Consider the following 24,039-nt stretch of genomic DNA (forward strand, 5'->3'; position numbering starts at 1 on the left):
GGTATCATAGACTTGGAGGTGCTCAGAAAGATGAAAAGCACATTTCGTATTGCTCTGAGGCCAGGCTGTGCAGAAAAGTGCATACAGCTCTGCATGAGCAATGTGTGATTTATGTCATATATCACTGTGACAGATATGAACACATTTTACCTGTAGCTGCAGGTGGCTCTGACAATGAACCAAGACTACCTACTATATGTGCTTGAACTCCGTTAATACCCGGAAGACGACACTCTGCAGTGAGGGAGTTTAAACATTTAGGAGTTTCACGGGTAGACGGGTAGAGAATCTTTATCGCTGCGCATTTGGAAACACGCGCTTGGGCACTTGGTATGCGCTTTTTCAATCGCTGTAGTCTACAAATAGTCTGCATGGATTGGTTCTATCAATTTTTTTGGTTTCACATTTCAATTGTTGTATAGTTTTTTTTCAAATAAGTCTATTATCGACTTTTTTTTAAAAGCAGCATTTCGGGCAACCATGAGTAAATCAGGAACATTAAAAATAAAGAATTTGTTTCATAAAACAAAGCCACTGGATAAAGAAAACAAGGACGGGGAAAAGCACACATTTAAAGATGCAACTTCATATGGAGATGGAGAGCTTGCGAGCCCAGGCCCGAGTTTACCGTCGAGTCCCGGACTTGTCAGTCCCGTCAGCCCCCTGGATGGGACGCTGCATAGGAGTCCAGCATGTGAGAAGAAAAAGAAGAAGAAGCGGTTCTTGTCCTTGCAGCTCAAGAAGAAAGGCTCAAAGGAGGAAGGGCGCATCGACGACCCACTGTTCTATAACGGTGCTGACGGGCTCCACAGCTTCAGCAGTAACATGTAAATTAAACCTTTATTTACCTTATCGAAATTGTGCTCACTGGGGTAGGTCTATTATCACCTTGATTTGTGTACCAGGATACACCATTTAGTGCCTTCAGAAATTATTAAAACTTATTCACCATTTTGTTGTACAGCCTGAATTCAAAAGGAATTTCATGGATTTATTTTTCTCATCCATTTACACACAATACCCCATAATAACAGTGAAAACATGTTTGTAGAAATGTTTTCAAATGTATTGGAAGTGAAATACAGAAATGTCTCATCTACGTAAGTATTCACACCCCTGAGTCAATACTTTGTAGAAGCACCTTTGGCTGCGATTACAGCTGTGAGTGTCTAAGTGCTTTCCACACCTGAATTGTGCAACATTTGCCCATCATTTTTTTCTAAATTCTTCAAGCTCTAAATTGGTTGTTGATCATTGCTAGAAAACCATTTTCAGGACTTGCCATTGATTTTCAAGTAGATTTAAGTCAAAACTGTAACTCGGCCAGTCAGGATTGTTCACTGTCTTCTTGGTAAGCAACTCCAGTGTAGATTTGGCCTTGTGATTTAAGTTATTGTCCTTCTGAAAGGTAAAGTCATCTCCCAGTGTCTGGTGGAAAGCAAACTGAACCAAGTTTTCCTCTAGGATTTAGCCTGCGCTTATAGCTCCATTCCTTAAGTGTTTTTCAATCCACCCCTTTTTTTCAATTTTCACCTAAAAAGACATACCCAAATCTAACTGCCGGTAGCTCAGGCCTTGAAGCAAGAATATGCATATTCTTGATTCCATTGTAAAGGAAATACTTTGAAGTTTGTGGAAATATTAAAGGAATGTATGAGAATATAACACATTAGATCTGGTAAAAGATAATACAAAGAACAAAATAACAGTTGAAAAAAAATAATTTGTACCATCATCTTTGAAATGCAAGAGAAAGGCCATAATGTGTAATTCCAGCCCAAGCGGAATTTAGATTATGGCCACTAGTTTTAGACTGATCCAATGAACCATTGCATTTCTGTTCAACCGTTTGTATCAAGACTGCCCAAATGTGCCTAATTTATTTATGAATAACTTTTCAAGTTCAAAACTGCACTGCATTCTCCTCGAACAATAGCATGGTATTATTTAATTATAATAGCTACTGTAAATTGGACAGTGCAGTTACATTACCAATAATTTAAGCTTTCTGACAATATCAGAAATTTCTATGTCCTGGGAAATGTTCTTGTTATTTACAACCTCATGCTAATCACATTAGCCTATGTTAGCTCAACCATCCCATGGACGGGACACAGATCCCATAGAGGTACATTTTTTATCCTGAAAAACTCCCCAGTTATTAATGATTACAAGCATACCCATAACATTATGCAGCCACAACTATGCTTGAAAATATGGATTTTGGGGTAAATTTGGATTTTCCCCAAACATAACACTTTGTATCCAAAACAAAAAGTTAATTGCTTTCCTCTTTTTTTTTCCAGTATTATTTTAGGTCCTTGTTGCAAATAGGATGTATGTTTTGGAATATTTTTTATTCTGTACAGGGTTCCATCTTTTCACTCTGTCAATTAGGTGAGTATTGTGGAGTAACTACAATGTTGTTGATCCATCCTAAGTTTTCTGCTATCACAGCCAATAATCTCTGTAACTGTTTTAAAATCACCATCGGCCTCATGGTGAAATCTCTGAGCGGTATCCTTCCTATCCGGCAACTAAGTTAGGAAGGACACCTGTATCTTTGTAGTGACTGGCTGTATTGATACACCACCCAAAGAGTAATGAACAACTTCACCATGCTCAAAGGGATATTCAATGTTTGCTTTTTTTGTATTTTTCACCCATCTACCAGTAGGTGCCCTTCTTTTCAAGGCATTGGAAAACCTCCATGGTCTTTGTGGTTGAATCTGTGTTTGAAATTCACAGCTCGACCGAGGGATCTTACAGATTCAGTATGTGTGGGGTACCGAGATGAGGTAGTCATGTTAAACACTATTATTGCACATAGAGTGCGTCCATGCAACTTATTATGTGACTTGTTAACTTATTTAGGCTTCCATAACAAAGGGGTTGAATACTTATTGACTCAAGACGTTTCAGCTTCTCATTTTTTATACATTTGTATGTTATCCATTCTAAATTCAGGCTTTAACACAGCAAAATGTTGAAAAAGTCAAGGGTGTGAATACTTTCTGAAGGCACTGTAGGTAGCCTAGATTTTGTGGTTAAAGGTAAGACACAAAATAGATAGGCCTACCTATCCTAGTTTGCCCCCAATTTTTCATGCCATCCATTCATGTCTTACCGTGCCGCCTACCTGCGTTGATACCTGTCAGCACCTGCTTGGTATTCAAATGTACAGTTAGCCAGCATTTAGGCTATGATACAGGCACCTAATCTCAGGGAGAGTTATACTTCTGACAACAAATTAATATATAGACTGATTTCAACAGTATGATTTGCCTACCCTAAAAGCCCTCTATAAATAATTATTGGGGATTTTACTTTATTGAGCAATAAGTTATGCACAATCAGAGATGTGATTAAGAATAGCTTAGCTTTTAAATCACTATGGAGTTATCCCAGATCCTCAACTGATGGCCTAATCCTTATCCCACTTTCTTGTCTTATATCTTAAGCAATATCAGAACTGGCTACACTGAAATGGAAAACTGTCATTTCTACAGTAATTTGGGGGATATCAAGAGTAAAATACCCTGAAACATTTTACTACAGCATACTGTAAATTATGGTGCATTTTGCGAAAATGTGGTGGGCAGGGAAAGAATTTCTCATTTTCAAATGGTACTGTTATTTCACCACTGAGGTATAAAGAACTGGAGACTGCGTCCAAGATGTCTGACCGTTGTTTTCAACATAATCTACTCACGTTCGCATACACTGATTCATGGACTGTCTATATTTTACACAGCCCAACTTCACATGCACACTAGTATTCAGTGCGCACAGGAACCAGCGTGAGCAGCGACAATATCATCACGTCATCCAAAACATGGCAGTCATTGGATGAATATAAAATGCTAATATCTTCAGCTGTGAGTGATGGAAAATAAATCGGCCTGTGAAAATGCTGTACCAATGTAACTGGTACAGTATGTGGTTATAGTGCCCAATCAATTTGAAATACAGTATATAGGGGACAGATTGCATTTTGCCATGTCCTTTTGGTCTGTTTTGTCTTGTAGTCGCTGCCGGTTTGGAAACCTTTGTTAAGGACTCTAGAGGTGCAAGTGATATAAAACACCATATATTCATTAATATGCTGTTATATGCAAACACTTTACCTAGCGGCCAAGCTGCTTGTGCCAATCCCTTGTAATTACAATAAGATACTGTGAAATACAAACCCCTTCCCTCAATGAGTTTCATCTATCCATTCATTAATTCATCACGATTACGGTAGAATTTACTTTTTGACAGAATAGTCCTAATACAGTACATTTTACAGTATTGTACAGTACTTTTTTTGATACCATATTTATATTACAGTAGGTGTACTGTAATATGAAATACATAATTTTACTTGACACTGAGCTGCCTGTAAATTACTGTCAATTTCACGACCACTCCTTTACAGTGTACTTTCTTTATCAAATAATGTGTGATTTGGCCTCCCGGGTGGCGCTGGCGCTGTACTGCAGCGCCAGCTGTGCCATCAGATTCCCTGGGTTCGCGCCCAGGCTCTGTCGTAACCGGCCGCGACCGGGAGGTCCGTGGGGTGACGCACAATTGGCCTAGTGTCGTCCGGGTTAGGGAGGGCTTGGTCGGTAGGGATGTCCTTGACTCATCGCGCACCAGCGACTCCTGTGGCGGGCTGGGCGCAGTGTGCGCTAAACAAGGTGGCTAGGTGCATGGTGTTTCCTCTGACGCATTGGTGCGGCTGGCTTCCGGGTTGGATGCGCGCTGTGTTAAGAAGCAGTGCGGCTTGGTTGGGTTGTGTATCGGAGGACGCATGACTTTCAACCTTCGTCAATCCCGAGCCCGTACGGGAGTTGTAGCGATGAGACAATATAGTAGCTACTACAACAATTGGTTGGATACCACAAAATTGGGGAGAAAAAGGGGTAAAAATTCACAAAATAAAATAAACATTTTTTGTGATTGCTCATGACCTGCACACCTGCATATTGTGTGTGTGTGTGTGTGTGTGTGTGTGTGTGTGTGTGTGTGTGTGTGTGTGTGTGTGTGTGTGTGTGTGTGTGTTGTTAGCAATGTAGTTGGGATCAGCTACTGGATTTCAACAGATATAGGCCTATCTGGTATGACTGGGCTGGGTAATTTTCATTCCAAACAATGAGTCACAAGGAGTTGGCAAGATAGCACAAACAGATCTGGGACCAGGCTCGGTAATATGCACTTCTCCATCTGCACTCTACACTTATAAAGATAAACTGAGCTCCTCAAATATTTACATAGATTACAACCCTGAATCCCGGGTAATCAAATCAAATTGTATTTGTCACATGCGCAGGTCTAGACCTTACAGTGAAATGCTTACTTACAAGCCCTTAACCAACAATGCAGTTTTAAGAAAAAATAAGTGTTCAGTTTATTTTGTAAATACATTCTTAAGTAAACAATAAATAAATACTGTAACAAAACACCACCAGACCAGACATATGTTTCTCAAGTTCAACTAAATAATCCTCCTTATGGTCGTGTGTGTCCTACCACACCGGAGGTGTTTGTCGACTGAAATGTGTTTTGATGTATTCATTTCATTTTAAACGCAGAGCAGAGTGAATATTTTCCCTGTGGCAGTTTGTACAGGTAAACCAGTGAGGTGTCTTGTTCCTGCTTGTCTAGTTCGGACTTGCGCCGGTTTTGTTAACTGTTGAAGGCAGACAAGTTTGATCTGAAGTTTGGGTCATGACTGGCATCCATCCATCTGTGAGACAAAATGGGGAATTTACCAGCAAGCAGCAACAGCATATCAATGGGAAAAGCAAGAGAAGTAACAGCAAGGTGTGATAGGGGTGAAAGAGGTGAAAATTAAAAATGGAAAGCAAATTATGTTAAGCTGTATTTTATAGTTATTTTGTTCTTAAATGTTTGGTGTATTTAAATGTGCAGTCTGTAATTTTAAACAGCCTAACCCTGCCACAGTTTGGAAAGCTGAGGAATGGGGTTGAGGAAATGTTTCTCGATAGTTTAAACGTATTTTGAAGCTACACATGACATACCATATGGCATAAACAGTCATGACAGCTGCTAATTGTTCATGGTGGTTATCTCATGACAATGACAGTGTTATGTTGTCCTTACGGTGGAGCTAAAGTTAAGAAAATACATTACTTTCAACAAGCTATAGACTCTTCTCATGGCTGTGCAAGTGTACTGTATATGTTTTCCATTAACATATTCCATAACATCCCCACTAGATGATAACCAACAACCACAACCTAACTGGGTTCCACTGTCAGACAAATACATTCTATTGTGTGATGTAGTGGTAAAAAAAGGGGTGTTGGTAAATTCTGTTACCAGTTGCTTCCTATACTTTCATTGCATTTTTCCACTGAAGGTGGCTAAACTGTCGCGCAAAATACAAAAGGTGGACAAACTGCATTTTACTTGCGTTTAGCCTCTACACCACTGATTGTACATGGTGGGACTCACAAGGTGCTTTCCAGTGTAATTGGCCTTGCAAATATGCATGCGTTCATTGCTTACATCCGCAATGAAAGGCTCATTGTCCGTCCTCCCTCCCAAAAGCCTGGAAGGGATGAGAAAGCCAAGCCTATGGGTCCCGCAGCACACACAGACACTTACACACACCAACTAATTAATGGACTGCTGAATGTACAGTTGAAGTCGGAAGTTTACATACACTCAGGTTGGAGTCATTAAAACTTGTTTTTCAACCACTCCACAAATGTCTTGTTAACAAACTATAATTTTGGCAAGACGGTTAGTGCATTTTGGCAATAACTTTGAATAATTTTGACTTTTGAAGTCATTTTTCTGACAATTGTTTACAGACATATTATTTCACTTATAACTCACTATATCACAATTCCAGTGGGTCAGAAGTTTACATACATTAAGTTGACTGTGCCTTTAAACAGCTTGGGAAATTCCAGAAAATGATGTCATGGCTTTAGAAGCATAATTTGAGTCAGTTGGAGGTGTACCTGTGGATGTATTTCAAAGCCTACCTTCAAACTCAGTGCCTCTTTGCTTGACATGAGAAAATCAAAAGAAATCAGCCAAGATTGTAGACCTCCACAAGTCTGGTTCATCCTTGGGAGCAATTTCCAAATGCCTGAAGGTACCACGTTCATCTGTACAAACAATGGTACGCAAGTATAAACACCATGGCACCACACAGCCGTCATACCGCTCAGGAAGAAGATGTGTTCTGTCTCCTAGAGATGAATGTACTTTGGTGCAAAAAGTGCAAATCAATCCCAGAACATCAGCAAATGACCTTGTGAAGATGCCTGAGGAAACAGGTACAAAAGTACGAGTCCTATATCGACATAATTTGAAATGCCACTCAGCAAGGAGGAAGACACTACTCCAAAACTGCCATAAAAAAGCCAGACTACGGTTTGCAACGGCACATGGGGACGAAGATCATACTTTTTGGAGAAATGTCCTCTGGTCTGATGAAACAAAAATAGAACTGTTTGGCCATAATGACCATCGTTATGTTCGGAGGAAAAAGGGGGAGGCTTGCAAGCCGAAGAACACCATCCCAACTGTGATGCACGGGGGTGGCAGCATCATGTTGTGGGGGTGCTTTGCTGCAGGAGGGACTGGTACACTTCACAAACTAGATGGCATCATGAGGTAGGAAAATGATGTGGATATATTGAAGCAACATCTCAAGACATCAGTCAGAAAGTTAAAGCTTGGTCACAAATGGGTCTTCCAAATGGACAATGACCCCAAACAATCTTCCAAAGTTGTGGCAAAATGGCTTAAGGATAGCAAAGTCAAGGTATTGGAGTGGCCATCACAAAGCCCTGACCTCAATCCCATAGAACATTTGTGGGCAGAACTGAAAAAGTGTGTGCGAGCAAGGAGTTCTATAAACCTGACTCAGTTGCACCAGCTCTGTCAGGAGGAATGGGCCTAAATTCCCCCAACGTGTTGTGGGAAGCTTGTGGAAGGTTATCTGAAACGTTTGACCCAAGTTAAACAATTTAAAGGCAATGCTACCAAATACTAATTGAGTGTATGTAAACTTCTGACCCACTGGGAATGTGATGAAATAAATAAAAGCTGAAATAAATCATTCTCTCTACTATTATTCTGAAATGTCACATTCTTAAAATAAAGTGGTGATCCTAACTGACCTTAGACAGGGAATATTTTACTAGGATTAAATGTCAGGATTTGTGAAAAACTGAGTTGAAATGTTTTTGGCTAAGGTGTATGTAAACTTCCAAAAAACTGTATGGTTGTAAGAGATGGGGCAAAATGAGTGGCTAATAAGTCTGGCTGAGCAACTGACTGGCTGGTTTACTGCAAGATAAGAAAATATGTGACTAAACTCAGCAAAAATAAGAAGAAACTGTATTATGAAGCCAAGATCAATTATATAACAAATGGTGTAAATTGATATTTTATAGGAAATTATGGGTAGAATGACAAATTGACCGATTGCTTCACTTCTTGTTTTTATGAGAAATGTTAATGTGTTGGAAATTCAAAATTGTTACACACAGCACTGACACACACACTTACCTCATCAGACATGTCACCAGGGGTCTTTTCACAGTCCCAACATGTGACCTACTTGTTGTGTGTATGTACTGACATGTATGTGTAACTGATAGATGCACACACACCAACACTACATGTTAATGTTCTTAAATGTATGTCAATTGTAAAGTATTTTGTCTGTAATGTCTTTTTAGTTACATGTCGGACCCCAGTAAGACTAGCTGTCGCCATTGACTTCAGCTAATGGGGATCCTAATAAATCAAATTCAATCAAATTAATTCAGAGACAATGTTGTTTTCCTCCTACTGATACCATCAAAGAAACACAGACCATTCAGTTTACATAACATAACAAACCTTCTACCGTACTCTGTCAACAACACCTTTACAAACCCATTTTTTAGCACCCTACAGTAACTAGTGCTGTCCTTTATTCTCAGTCATCAGGTATACGTTTTGCAGTAGCTTTTACCCTCTTGAATGACATGTCTTCTGCTCAAAATAAGTGTACGGTCTCAAATGGCCTTCAGCTGAAAGTGTGTACGGAGTAGTCATACAATCCTTGAATAAGGATATGGAATGATATCCTTCTGGGTTGTTAGGAGGCACAGTTGCCAGACTGCAAGCCAAAAGTGTGTGAGGTGTAGTGTGTTGCTACAGTAGTTCATGGCTCCAGCATGCCTGAAGTTATGGTTGTGGGTGAGAAAAGACATGTCACATACCATTTGCACTGTGCCATAAGGTTATTTTGTACTGTAGATGCTTTTGGTAAACTTCAGATTCTTACTTGATCATCCATCTCCATTTCAACTTTTTTAACCAAGTAACCCATGGCTTTTAGTTCTTCTAGCATTTCTTCAGCTTCCCTTTCTAATATTTGCTGCCCTGCTGACCCATATTGGAATTATGAGACCAACCATACCTGAAACAGAGTTCCTTTGTAATGATAAGACCAACCATACCTGAAACAGAGTTCCTTTGGAATTATAAGACCAACCATACCTGAAACAGAGTTCCTTTGGAATGATAAGACCAACCATACCTGAAAAAGAGTTCCTTTTTTGTTTGGCCTTACTAATTTTCCTTCATTCGAAGTAATAGTAGGAAGTGATATTTCGGTTTTAGATAGAACCCACATATTCAGTTTGCACAGTTTGACCAAACATTCACAACCTTACAGCTTGAATAACTGTATTTTTATTTTACTTCTATGCTCTTCATACTGTACTGTACTGTAGTGTATAGAATCAATAGCTCAATTTAGGTCTACAGCTTTTTGTGACAGAAAGGGTTCATTTTGATTGACATGTGTTTGCTCTTTTTTTGTGTGCTAAAGTATATGAATTGAGTAATGGCATTTGTAAGCAATAAGGCCTGGGTTTGTGGTATATAGCCAATATACCACAGCTAAGGGCTGTTCTTAGGCACGAGGCAGCACTGAGGACTGCATACAGCCCTGAGCCATGGTATATTGGCCATATACCACAAACCCATGAGGTGCCTTATTGCTATTATAAACAGGTTACTAACGTAATTAGAACAGTACACAAGTAGTGTTGCGTCATACCAATGGTACCGTATATTGTCTCATATACCACGGCTTTCAGCCAATCCAGAATTCAGGGCTCAAACGACCCTGTTTATAATAAGTAATAAGGCATGACAGCCCATGGTATATTGTGGATTACACACAGTTAATGGGTGTTCTTAGGCCTGGTGCAATGCAGTGTAGGCCAATGAGTACTGTATGTGTATTTGTGTTCATCCGTGTATGCATTTTGTGGTTGTATTGTACATTTTACGCTATGTAGTCAGTTAATGTTTTGGACAGGAGTAACATAAGAGCAGAGCATGAATGAGAATATTTTTGTTGAATTTCTCTCATGTAGTCCTACTCCCCCAACATGCATGTTTCGCCACGATACGGAATCAGAACTTGAGGCTATGAGCTTTACAAACAAGTCTCTAGCAGTATGGCTGAGTGGACTCGTGTTTGATATTCTTACTAGCCTCTGTACTGACAGGCTCTCCAGTATGATATGTCACAGCCACGTTGTGGTGTGTGCCTGGGAGGAGGATGTGGAGCAGGGCCAGGTAGATTGGATGATCAAGTGAAGCAATTTCTAACACACCACATATCCTATGATTCATTTACTGTATGATTCATATACTGTATGATTCATATACTGTATGATTCATATCCTATGATTCATTTACTGTATGATTCATATCCTATGATTCATTTACTGTATGATTCATATACTGTATGATTCATATCCTATGATTCATTATACATTTGAATGATTGGATGTTATTGTCTATAGGTTTTGTGGGAATGTGGCAGTTCAGGTACAGATTGTGTACATACAAACAGAAGCTGACACATATAGTATCTGTAATAACCAGTTATTTGCACGTCTGTGGATGGAGTTGATGAACAATAAACAGAAGCAGCCTGACTGCCAACTGCTGCAGATCAGAGTCAGTCTGTCAGTGGTCTCTCTCCAGCTCCCTGCTTTGACTTTGATCCCAGCTGGCCAAGGGAGAGTGTTTGTATGCAACTTCCTGTAGAGCAAAAGGAAAGCTGCCACAATGTTTGACTGATAATATTGTGGTGAGACGCAGCATGCAGACACAGTGGCGAAGTTCATCATCTGACATGATGTTTCAGACATATCAATAAAATGTGTTGATTGATCACCATTGCAATACATTCTAGATGGTTCTACTGTAGTTCCAATCAAGTTTTCAACTATTGAAACATTCCCTGCTCACATGATTCATATCCCCCAGGCTTGAACGGCTTTTCTTTATCAGAGAAATCTGCAGTAAATCTCCTCTGATGTGACATAATTTATTCACATACCTGCCCCTTGTTCCCTAGATCAGCAGAGTCACTCCAGAGGAATGCACTTAGCCAGCAAAGCTTTGACAAATAGTGCCTACTTTAGGACCATTAGATAAGACATTGATTCTCCATTCTGTCTATGTCAGCTCATTGATCCCTGTTTCGTTACATCAATTCGGTGCCTTTTGAGAAGTCTAACTTGAATTTTTATATATATATTGTATTCAGTGAAATGGAATGTGTATGGTATGAACCTGGAACCAAGGTTGAGAGATCTTGTAGAATTTTCTCTCCTGAATTAAATTAGTTGTTTAACTAGTCCTTTATTAGGTCATTTAAAAACAAAATGCATGCATTAAGAAAACTAGGAAATACTTAGCTTAACAGCCATTTACCCATTGAGCGAGGTGGTTAGCAAGGTGTCAGTAACCATGTAACCACTATGTCTGAGTGACACTAGTGTTGATCCCTGCTCAATTGGTCTTTATTATTTTCTCTCCCCACTTTTTTCAGATGTCTGTCTACATCCACAGGTTAAATTAATAATAATAACAGTATTTAATAATAACAATATTTTATTTGTAAAGTGCATTTCAAACATTAAATAGAAAACAAAACCAACCAAATTCATCAACACTACATCAGAAAGCAGAAAAAAGATCACAGTACATACAAAACCATGACACTCTAATATAGACTTTAAGCATCAACGCATAATTACTGACACAATCAAAGGACGGACAGGGCTGGACGTAGCCTAGAGCTTTGTACTGACACCGATGGGCATTGAGTAGGTGGTGTTGTCGTGTCTCTTTAAGGCCAACTCTTGTATTTTGAGACAATGCAGGTTTTGCTGTTCAATGGTCATTTAGATTCTTGAGCTTAGTACAAGTGTCTTACCCTACCATAGCCTGAAGTAAAAGGTTGTATTACATATTTTTTAAAATATCATTTAGGTCTTTGTAAACAGGGTTGGGCCGTATCCAGATTTCCATACCTTCATACCGTACCTGTACCATACCCGGCTGGCTATACGGTATTACCAGCAGTGCACACAAGGGCCGCTATTTCTATTCAAACGTTATTTAAAAAAATATTATGCCAACAAAGTACTAGTGATTACCCATAGCAGACACTAGCTAAATGCTCACAAGCTCAAGAGAGGACAGACAAACCTGGCTCATAAAGTTATGCAACTATCTCAAAAGGCTACTCACACTTGATCCAGGAGAGGATTGATTGTCTCTTCTGTAACCAAGAAGCTTGATCTTGCAAGCTAACCAACTCCCGACTCCGACTGTTTGGTCACCTGGTCAGATCAAACCCACCTCTGGAGCCTGCCCTTGTCCTCAAGGAGCCATCCCCCAACTGGCCACACCCAAGATAAAGAACGAGAGTCTGGTTTGGTCACCAGTTGGAGGTTGTCCTACACAACCTGGTACTCAACACCACATCAGCCTGGGACCCAACACCACATCAGCCTGGGACCTTGCCTAGAATAGGATGGCGTGGCGTTCACTGTGCTCCAAGGAGCGAGCGAAGATAAGTGAGTGAGTATTTAAAATCATACCGTCTGTATTTCAAAATACCCCTGTATACGGTATATATGGGCTGTCTGTCAGGGGAGGAGGACTATGACTGGTATGATCATTAGGGAAGGCCTTCTGAGGCTGAAGAGCCCCAGCCCCACATGGCTGCATCGTTTCCATTGTGAAGCATCATCACTGTTTAATGGACTGATTTGTCTACAGTCAAAGTCGGAAGGTGGCTAGCTTGCAAGACCAAGCCTCTTGGTTACAGCAGAGACAATCAATCAGTCAAAAGAATGTGGCCGGTTTGGTCTGAGTCTAGATAGATATGCAACATTTTACAACTGATCCAGATTCAGTTGTAGTTAGTTAAAAGGCCAGATTAGCTGGTGGCATGTGACAATGATCTGACCTAGGAATAGAGGACTTGAAATTAAAGGAGTAGCATTGTTTTTACATCCAAAGCCAATGAAAAGCAATCTGGGTGAGGGCATTATAGGTGTGTGTGTGTGTGTGTGTGTGTGTGTGTGTTTGTGTGTGTGTGTGTGTGTGTGTGTGTGTGTGTGTGTGTGTGTGTGTGTGTGTGTGTGTGTGTGTGTGTGTGTGTGTGTGTGTGTGTGTGCACATCCTGTTATCCCTGCGTGTATGTGTGCATACACCTGGATTAGTTTGTTTTAATGGACTGATTTGTTTACCCAATGTCTCGAGCTGTAAGACAGGGGACTCTGTGCCACAACATAGGGCGGAGGTTTGAGTCTATATAAATTGTAGTTTGACTAAACAAACTACATTAACCAGGTTTCCATCCAACCTTTTTATGCCCGTAAAATGCTTGTTGGATAAAAAAATGTCATGACAGGCCTGATGGAAAGAGCTAATTTGTCACTAAACTTTCCAAATGTCTACCAAACTAGTAAATTTGCTAGACAACGTGGGATCATTTTGTGTCAGTAGAATTCATTATGCTAGTAAGAAGTACATTATTTTCTTTAGGAATATAGTGAAATAAAATGTAAAGTTGTAAAAAATAAACAGTAAAGTACAGATTAACCCCAAAAATACTTAAGTGGTACTTTAAAGTATTTTACTTAAGTACTTTACACCACTGTAGACAAGGTGGGATCTTTTTGTGTCATTAAAATGTATTATGCGAGAAATGGCAGTGGAAATACTTTTATGTGTAAATATTGATATAATAACCATCGTATTGAAGTAAACTTGGAGTCATGCAATGACATGTTGTCACGACTCTGGAAAGCATACGGTTTATTAGGCTACAGATGAAATACATACTAAATGCCTTATTGTGGTCACATGATGATCGATGCTTGGCTGCCGTTTGACAAATTTAATCATGTAGGCTATACCCACACTCTATCTGCGAGATGTTGGCTAGAGCGCACGTGCCAATGCCAGATTGGGCACATTCGCTATATAAAGCAACATGTTTTGTGACATTTTTAGTAGAGTTAACCTATGTAACTCGTTTATTTATTTTTCGGTACAGTCATCAATTGGTCGCCAATTGGATGGAAACCAAGCTACTCTTGTGAATGTGTTTGTTTTGACACCTGCTGCATTACCTTCAGACTGTTGGTAATGCAGTTCTTATCAATCTGCAAATCTCTACAGCTCAAAATGTCATGTCATAGAGAGAGAGAGAGAGAGAGAGAGAGAGAGAGAGAGAGAGAGAGAGAGAGAGAGAGAGAGAGAGAGAGAGAGAGAGAGAGAGAGAGAGAGAGAGAAACAATCTCTCTAGGGGGCTGCAATGAAAACATAACCCTGCTTTGAACCTCTTAACCCCCTGAACAAACATGTATACGAAGATAAAATCACATAGTATATCTACACACAAACCCACGAGTAATATCCAACAAAGACCTGCAGTAGGTATCATGCCTACACCATGCCTGACACCAGTCATTGTCCAGTGGAAATAAAGCTGTCTTTGTTAAGGTAGTTCTGGACTTAGTCATTATTGCAGCATACAGACTGCATGACTGTTTGAAGAAAAAATTTGTTTCCTATCACCATTCCCTTTACCCTGTTTTTACTAACAATCAGACATCTGGTGTGTCCATTCTGGCTCGGACATGGCTACTTGCTTACTTGGAGATATGGTGTGCTTGTTTCTGTGCCACCCACTTTTTTTCTGGTGATATTTTAAATACAAATTATTCCAATACAGCACATGGTCCATTTGTCAGAAATTGAAAGCTTGCACATTCATGCTAAACTAATCGAAATACCATTGCATAGGTTGTTATTATGGACATAACATCATCATGTCAAGTGTTGCGTTATACATGTCCCAAAGATGTCTATCTTTATGTGGAGCAGTGAACAGGGGAGAGAGATAAGTGCCAGGATGAATGTGCGTTCTTTCCTCATCCTCCTCCAAAGTCAACACGTTCAGGGTTACGACAGGCCTGGTTGTGAAAGCATGTCATCCGAGCAGATCACACTGCATTGGGCTGTTGTGGTAACATCACACTTGTTTCTCAGTCCCTTGATGATTAAAAAAGTGATAAATGGAGTCTTTATTACTCTCTACTGTACTGGTCTCCAGTAATTGTTTCAGGTTCAGTAGCTCTATCTTTCAGCTTTCTGCTGGTAATTGTGTACTGTACTGTGTGTTCACAGAGCGCTATATAGTGTTTAATGTTCATATTCACATTTAATGATATTTAATGTTCATATTCTATATGCATTCATTAAACTCAAACATATGCATCATTCAGCTATTGTAAGCTGCTGTCCAAACTAGAGCGGTTAAAGTTTGTTTTGGAGTTTGCATTAGATTGGGCCTGGTAGGAGCAAATATATCTTTCAACAGCCACTGGTGACTCACCCAGCCAGCCCCACTCATAACCTGTAGAATGATGTATGAGTCATGCCTTGACTTCACTCCATCCCTTGTTTGACTTTATGAAGTCCCACAGGTTCGTTCCCTGCATACGTTTATTAAAAATGTTTGTGTCTGTTTCTATATGATGAGTGATGCGAGTCATGTGACTGTTTTGATACCATTGATATGTGCCAAGCTGTAGCCTGTGCCAAGCTGTTCTGTGTGTGTGTGTGTGTGTGTGTGTGTGTGTTTGATACCCAGCCTTGCTGACTGAACAGCTGTGTTGAGCTTTGCCATTGTAAAAGTGTATTGATACAGTTAATGCAAAACAACAGAGCCATTGTTTTACTGAGGAGGATAATGCTCTGTGGCTAGGCTGCTGCTGGCTTTTATCAGTCAACTCCTCTGTTGACTATTCTGCAACATTACAGTGTGTTGTCTAAATGATCTGCTTGAGAGCGTCTGTTATGTTGCGTGGGAGGCAGTTCTACTTCTGTAATACTATAACTTCACTGTAGGCTAGCTGCCATATTTCCTAAACATACCCAGGAAACTAGTGGGAGTGACCAATGGAGTTGCACAACAGTTCATTGAACTTCCAAAATGTCTAAAAACAAGTTAGAATGTTAGTGTTTCAGAAAATCTCAAATAACTTAATATTACCCGCCTGTATTTCCTGTTATGTTGAATTGTGCCAGATCTGAATATCTCCTACACTCTTAGTAAAAAAAGGTTTTATCTAGAGCCTAAAGCCAAATTGATACCTGTTGCTAACATGCGTCCTGTCATGCTCGCCGAAATGAGTGGACCAAGGTGCAGCGTGGTAGGCGTACATTTTCCTTTATTAAATGAACACCGAACAAAAAACGACAAAATACCAAACAAAATGTGAAGCTAAATAACAGTGCTAACAGGCAACTATCCATAGTCAAGATCCCACAAAGCACAATGGGGAAATGGATGCCTAAATATGATCCCCAATCAGAGACAATGATAAACAGCTGTCTCTGATTGGGAACCATACCAGGCCAACAAATCACTAATCATCTGGATGACCCACCCTAGTCACTATCACGCCACAACCAACATAGAGAATAAACAGCTCTCTATGCTCAGGGCGTGACACGTCCTTTGTCCTGATCTTATCCACATTCTGATTGTGTCCACATTGAAGACGTAGCATCTACACATGGTGATAAAATGTGTCTCTTATCCATCCACTCTGTCCACAATGTAACCAGATTTCCTGGTGCCTCCCTGTATGCAGATTATTTAACAGATATTCTTTCAAAATAATATTTATTTATTTTAAGACAATTATTGATGCCATAAGTCAATGGTGCTACCTGTCGATGATTTTGAGGCCGATATAATTATTTAAATGTTTTATCCATCCATATCTGTTTATACTTGATTGCTATTCAGATACAATGAGTCCCTGACTACCACCGGAGGTGGCCAGGAAGATCTGATTACAATCAGATCACAATGAGTATTTTAATCGTCTACACCAGTCTAAAAATGTGGGCACAATCCGATCAGGACAAAATATGCATGTTAGAACCACGTATAAACAGGGCTTAAAAATGTCATTTGGCTGTCCCCATAGGAGAACCCTTTGAAGAACCCTTTGGGTTCCAGGTAGAACCCTTTTCAGTTCCATGTAGAACCCTTTCCACAGTGTTCTACATGGAACGCAAAATAGTTCTATCTGTAACCAAAAAGGGTTCTCCTATTGGGACAGCCAAAGAACTCTTTTGAAACCCTTTTATCTAAGAGTGTAGGGAGGGATGGCATCAGATGGCATGGAGTAACAGAGAAAGACTCCAAGCAGTTTGGAGCTGGTTGATTTAGGCCTCAGACTTGTTCAGAGGCTGCAAACTGATAGAGAGACTAAGGAAATGTTTACCCAAAACTGTTGACTGATGTCTTACTGAGGTCAAAGGGCAAGGTTGGGGGTTAAGTTTATGTAATTACGTAACGATTGCTTTTGTGTGTTTTGTTCCATCTTACTTATTTGACTTCCGATCGCAGACCTCAAGTCATATTGATTTGCTGCATGGTTAATATGTTGCATCTGCATACAGCGCCACATGGGAGTGTGGATGGTTCCTGTGGTCTTTATAATTACTCAGTGCATAGTTGTTGCATTAGATATGTCATAGTCATTATCCATTATGAAACATGAGAAAGGTCCTGTGACATGATTGTCCAAAACACAGGGTCCTAATTATGAAAAATGAAAAAGCAATTAGCATTCATATTTATTCATATCCTTTCAGATCAAGCTGTGTATGTGAGATAACACGTTCTGCCAGATGTGCTTCCTCTTCGGGCTTGAAGTTGGAACAGATACCGCTGTCTGCAAGTAGACACCCGCTGGGCACAGACGTCAGTTCAACGTCTAGTTTTGATTTACATTTGGTTGAGTTGTCAACAAATGTGAATTCAACTTGAAATCAGCAAAACATTTCACTATATCATTGGATTTAGATTCAAATATAAAATTATCTTAAAATTGACTTTTTTCCAAATCCAATCAGTTTTTCACATTGATTCAACATCACATAGATTTATTTTGGTTGAAATGACATGAAAACAATGTTGATTCAACCAGTTTGTGACCAGTGGGCAGCACTAGAAAACAAGAGAATAAAACTTTATGGATGCTTCGTCTGTAGAAGTCTTGCTAACTCAGCATAATTTAGGAAAAAAATGTATCATAATCAAACCATTCATGCATTAAAAAGATCCCTGGTTCAACCCTAATTCATGGCTCATAGACCCAACGTCACAGCAATCTATTCTGCACAGTTTGTTATTTACCCAAAGTCACTGTACAAATAAATCATTAACTGACGAGACTGGCTTCAATGTGTTGGCAAAGTAGGCATGGCCAGGGTAACTTAACATATGCCAACGGAATCAATAGATTCTGTAGAGTAGCAGTTTGGTGATTTATGGTTCTGTATGACTCATCAGGCAACTTTGTCATGATGAAAATATATTCTGCATACACCCTATTGTGGGAAAAGATGGTATAACAAAGCCAGAAGATGCTGATCAATGATGAACAAACAAACCTCTTTTGTTGAAAAATGTACATGACTGCTCGTTTTACTCAGGTGGTTGAAACGTCCCACATGTAGCAGAGTAAGACAATTATCTTATTGACTGATGGGGAAAGTTTTTTTAAGTGTAGTGCATTTATCTTCAACATTGCTAAAAATGTCTCAGAACATTTCACCCCTCTGAACACATCCATGGTGTTGCACCTGTATCTACAGCACAGGAGGTTGGTTTCACCTTAATTGGGGAGGACGGACTCGTGGTAATGGCTGGATTGGAATGGTATTAAATCCATCAAACACATGGTTTCCATGTGTTTGATGCCATTCCATTCCAGACATTATTATGAGCTGTCTTCCCCTCCGCAGCCTCCACTGATCAACAGAATCAACAGTGGAATGCTGGTTCCCATTCTGAATTCTAAGAGAGATTCTCATAACTCACTATATTGGGAAGGCACAATGGTTGTGAGCTAGCCTAAACACTTCCATTGACAACACAGAGTCAACTTAAAACCCTTTGAGTACAGTGATGTTGTACCCACAGCAACTATTAAAACATTCCCAAACCAGAAACCGTGGATTGAAATATGACCGAATACAAACAGTGTAGCTATTCCTTCCGCAAGGCAATCAAACAAGCTAAGTGTCAGTATAGAGACAAACTAGAGTCGCAATTCAACGGCTCAGACACAAGAGGTATGTGGCAGGGTCTACAGTCAATCACGGATTACAAAAAAAAAAACAGCCCCGTTGCGGACCAGGATGTCTTGCTCCCAGACAGAATAAACAACTTCTTTGCTCGCTTTGAGGACAATGCAGTGCCACTGACATGGCCCGCCACCAAAATCTACGGACTCTCCTTCACTGCAGCCGACGTGAGTAAAACATTTAAACGTGTTAACCCTCACAAGGCTGCAGGCCCAGACGGCATCCCCAGCCGCGTCTTCAGAGCATGCGCAGACCAGCTGGCTGGTGTGTTTACGGACATATTCAATCAATCCTTATCCCAGTCTGCTGTTCCCACATGCTTCAAGAGGGCCAACATTGTTCCTGTTCCCAAGAAAGCTAAGGTAACTGAGCTAAACGACTACCGCCCCGTAGCACTCACTTCCGTCATCATGAAGTGCTTTGAGAGACTAGTCAAGGACCATATCACCTCCACCCTACCTGACACCCTAGACCCACTCCAATTTGCTTCCCTCCCCAATAGGTCCACAGATGAGGCAATCGCAACCACACTGCACACTGTCCTAACCCATCTGGACAAGAGGAATACCTATGTGAGAATGCTGTTCATCGACTACAGCTCAGCATTTAACACCATAGTACCCTCAACTCGTCATCAAGCTCGAGACCCTGGGTCTCGACCCCGCCCTGTTCAACTGGGTACTGGACTTCTTGACGGGCCGCACCCAGGTGGTGAGGGTAGGTAACAACATCTCCACCCCGTTGATCCTCAACACTGGGGCCCCACAAGGGTGCGTTCTGAGCCCTCTCCTGTACTCCCCGTTCACCCACGACTGCATGGCCATGCACGCCTCCAACTCAATCATCAAGTTTGCAAACGACACTACAGTGGTAGGCTTGATTACCAACAACGACGAGACGGCCTACAGGGAGGAGGTGAGGGCCCTCGGAGTGTGGTGTCAGGAAAATAACCTCACACTCAACGTCAACAAAACATAGGAGATGATCGTGGACTTCAGGAAACAGCAGAGCGAGCACCCCCCTATCCACATCGATGGGACAGTAGTGGAGAGGGTAGTAAGTTTTAAGTTCCTCCGGCGTACACATCACGGACAAACTGAATTGGTCCACCCACACAGACAGCGTGGTGAAGAATGCGCAGCAGCACCTCTTCAACCTCAGGAGGCTGAAGAAATTTGGCTTGTCACCAAAAGCACTCACAAACTTTTACAGATGCACAATCGAGAGCGTCTTGTCGGGCTGTATCACCGCCTGGTACGGCAACTGCTCCGCCCACAACCGTAAGGCTCTCCAGAGGGTAGTGAGGTCTGCACAACGCATCACCGGGGGCAAACTACCTGCCCTCCAGGACACCTACACCACCCAATGTCACAGGAAGGCCATAAAGATCATTAAGGACAACAACCACCCGAGCCACTGCCTGTTCACCCCGCTATCATCCAGAAGGTGAGGTCAGTACAGGTGCATCAAACCAGGGACCGAGAGACTGAAAAACAGCTTCTATCTCAAGGCCATCAGACTGTTAACAGCCACCACTAACATTGAGTGGCTGCTGCAAACATACTGACTCAACTCCAGGCACTTTAATAATGGAAAAATGTATGTAAAAAATGTATCACTAGCCACTTTAAACAATGCCACTTAATATAATGTTTACATACCCTACATTACTCATCGCATATGTATATACTGTACTCAATACCATCTACTGCATCTTGCCTATGCCGTTCTGTACCATCACTCATTCATATAACTTTATGTACATATTCTACATCCCTTTACACTTGTGTGTATAAGGTAGTTGTTGTGAAATTGTTAGGTTAGATTACTCGTTGGTTATTACTGCATTGTCGGAACTAGAAGCACAAGCATTTCACTACACTCGCATTAACATCTGCTAACCATGTGTTTGTGACAAACAACATTTGATTTGATTTGACCTCCTGAAAACAGACCAGAGCCTATGGACATGTGTGTCCCAGAAAGCACAATGTTATTCTAACTACTGCACACACACTGTTGTGAATTGTGAATAAGTTGTGTGGGTGACTGTCGTCTGACCAGTGTACCATTTCTCTCTGCTATAAATCGTCAAGTCTGTCATGTAAAGCACAACGAGGGTGTCAGATGTCACAGTTAAAACAGGAAACAGAAGCGTTGTGGTTGTGTTCTTGGATATGTTAATGTTTAAGAAATGTGTACTTACAGCTGAGTTACTTTCAGTGTGTCAAGTGGCCATGGGCGATGACTGGACCTTTGTACCTTTTCATTTTGAAAAGGCCATACATCATTAATGTGATAGCAACATATAGGTGGAATGGGTCGCGGGTGGCACAATTAGCCATGCCATGGGGTTTGTGAATGTGTGTGTGAGAAAGTGGACCAGAGGATAAGGACATGTTATAATTATAATTATAATCCTGAAGTGGGTCTAATCCTGAATGCTGAATGGTTAAAACCATGATAGAAAAGATGAAATCAAAAGAAAGACTGCGAGAGTGGGCAAGGGATAGAAACCAAGTTTCAGCATCTTATCAGTGGTTACTGGGTGAGAACAGCAGCCTGATCTAAGCCTAACAGTACCTCTCTCTCTCTCTCTCTCTCTCTCTCTTTGTGTCTGTCTGTCTGTCTGTGCGTGCGTGCGTCAGGAGTTTTGACCAACTGAGCGTGAAAACAGAATACAGCACCACGACTGACAGGGATGCTACCTCCATGATCAGCTATGACATGTCAGCCTTCAACAGCCTCAGTCCCAACAAGTCCAGAAATAAGGTATGTCACTATATAGTAGACTACAATAGGAGTCCTCTGTTGTGTTGTGGAGAAGTCATCTGGAAATATCTGTTCTATATTTGAATTACTGTACTTTTAAACCCCACCCTCTTTACCTTCTGTGAGGCCAATCTAAAGTCTTTTAGGACAGACTCATCTAAGAGTAATGATGAAATGTGACTATACTATACATAGTAGCAAAACATACTGTACCATACATTTTTACCATAGTTCTGTTCGGCAATTGTCAAAAGTATGTGTCAAAAGAGAGAACTTTCAGAGTGGATAGATTCATATGCAACACACTTGATATTGATCAAAACGATTACTAAACATCATTTCAGTGACAGAATCTGTTTATTTGCTTGGAGACATTTACCCCATACTACTTCTTGCCACTTCTTGCACTGAGCCTGGCTGTGCAGTCATATAGGAGGTGTGCAGAGGAGGGCAGTATTGACTCACTTTGCAGGGCTGGAAAATAAGTAAGGTAAATCGCAGACCAGTCCCTTCCTCCCTCCTCACTCCTCGGCCCTCCATTTGCACGATCAAGTGTTATTGAGGATGTAGGTGCTAATTAGACCCTTTGATATGTGAGATGTACATAAACAGTACAGCAGTTCAGATTCTTCAGACAGACCCCTCAATAAAAGTTTGAGTCAGATTATAGCTTTGTATTATGCAACATTTAGGTTTTGAATACCGATCTATATGATAATTTCTTCAATGCCTTGGGTTATTAAGATAAATGTAGACACGTTTATCAGAAGCCCCTCTAAGTTGTATACAAATCATTAGGGTTGAAGGGTAAATTATATGCCCACCTACAGATGCAGTATCTTACCTACTTGTCCAACATGTTGTCCAACATGTGCACTGTATATTATAGTTATTATTAATTATTATTATGAATGGGGTAGGATTCACTATCTATGTTCTATTGATATCAATCCAGCTTTCACAAATACGTAATTGAGCACATTAATCCGTTCAAGAAGAATTAAGTTTTCCCTGGAAACTTGGTTACTGGAGTAGAAAGAATAGGATCCTGTGTCTTTTATTGTATTCATTTAAAATTAAGTATTTCTAAGCTAGGCATACAATTTGGAACATGAACTTGAACACAATAACCACTAAGTTTGTGCCTGTACCTTTCATGTGTTTCCTGAATGGTCTGAGGCCATTTGGAAACAGAAGCACAATCAGCTCTGTTTCAACAGGATTTTTAATAGGTGAAAATCCTGTGGAGATCCAGAGTCTGTTTCTACTACTGAAGGAAGGATGTGCACAGGTCCATAAGAAACAACAACAGCAAATCGTTCAACTCGTGCCAGTTATAGGCACAAAAGGTCAAAAATGTACATCCTTTCGTGTGTCAGAGTTGTTCGAACCATTCACACTGTACACTGCTGAATCATGTAATAATTAGCAAATATTCACAAATGTACATATTGTGTTTTTTCCTTGTCTCAGTCTTTTCCACTGTATTATGATATTGATAAAGATGTCCCGGGGCTACTGACTTGCCCCAGTTTGATTGAGGGAAGAAGGGTGGAGATGTTAGTCAGACATCCGTGTCCATACATTCTCATTGGATAATTAGTTCATGTGGGTTTTTTTTTATGTGAAAGCTCTTTCACAATAGCCTTTATGCTGCACCTGTGATAGAAGTGGAATTATGCCCTGAAGCAATGTACCTTAGTTTGTTTGATACAAGTCTACTCAGGGCTAGAAAGATATAGATAC

The 24,039-nt window shown here is 40.5% G+C and overlaps 1 protein-coding gene across 1 annotated transcript in view; it reads left to right on the forward strand.

Annotated features, from left to right (window-relative positions):
* Nucleotides 1–221: 221 nt before the first annotated feature.
* The window catches only part of LOC139375344 (beta/gamma crystallin domain-containing protein 1-like), a 54,837-nt gene continuing 31,019 nt past the window's right edge, over nucleotides 222–24,039 (forward strand). Inside the window, exons 1-2 of the mRNA XM_071117039.1 lie at nucleotides 222–827; nucleotides 22,170–22,293. Coding sequence (XP_070973140.1) covers nucleotides 481–827; nucleotides 22,170–22,293 — 471 coding nt within the window. The 5' untranslated portion in view covers nucleotides 222–480. The remainder of the gene's footprint in view (nucleotides 828–22,169; nucleotides 22,294–24,039) is intronic.

The sequence above is a fragment of the Oncorhynchus clarkii genome, chromosome 19 (genome assembly GCF_045791955.1).
Source record: "Oncorhynchus clarkii lewisi isolate Uvic-CL-2024 chromosome 19, UVic_Ocla_1.0, whole genome shotgun sequence".
Taxonomy (NCBI): Eukaryota; Metazoa; Chordata; class Actinopteri; order Salmoniformes; family Salmonidae; genus Oncorhynchus; species Oncorhynchus clarkii.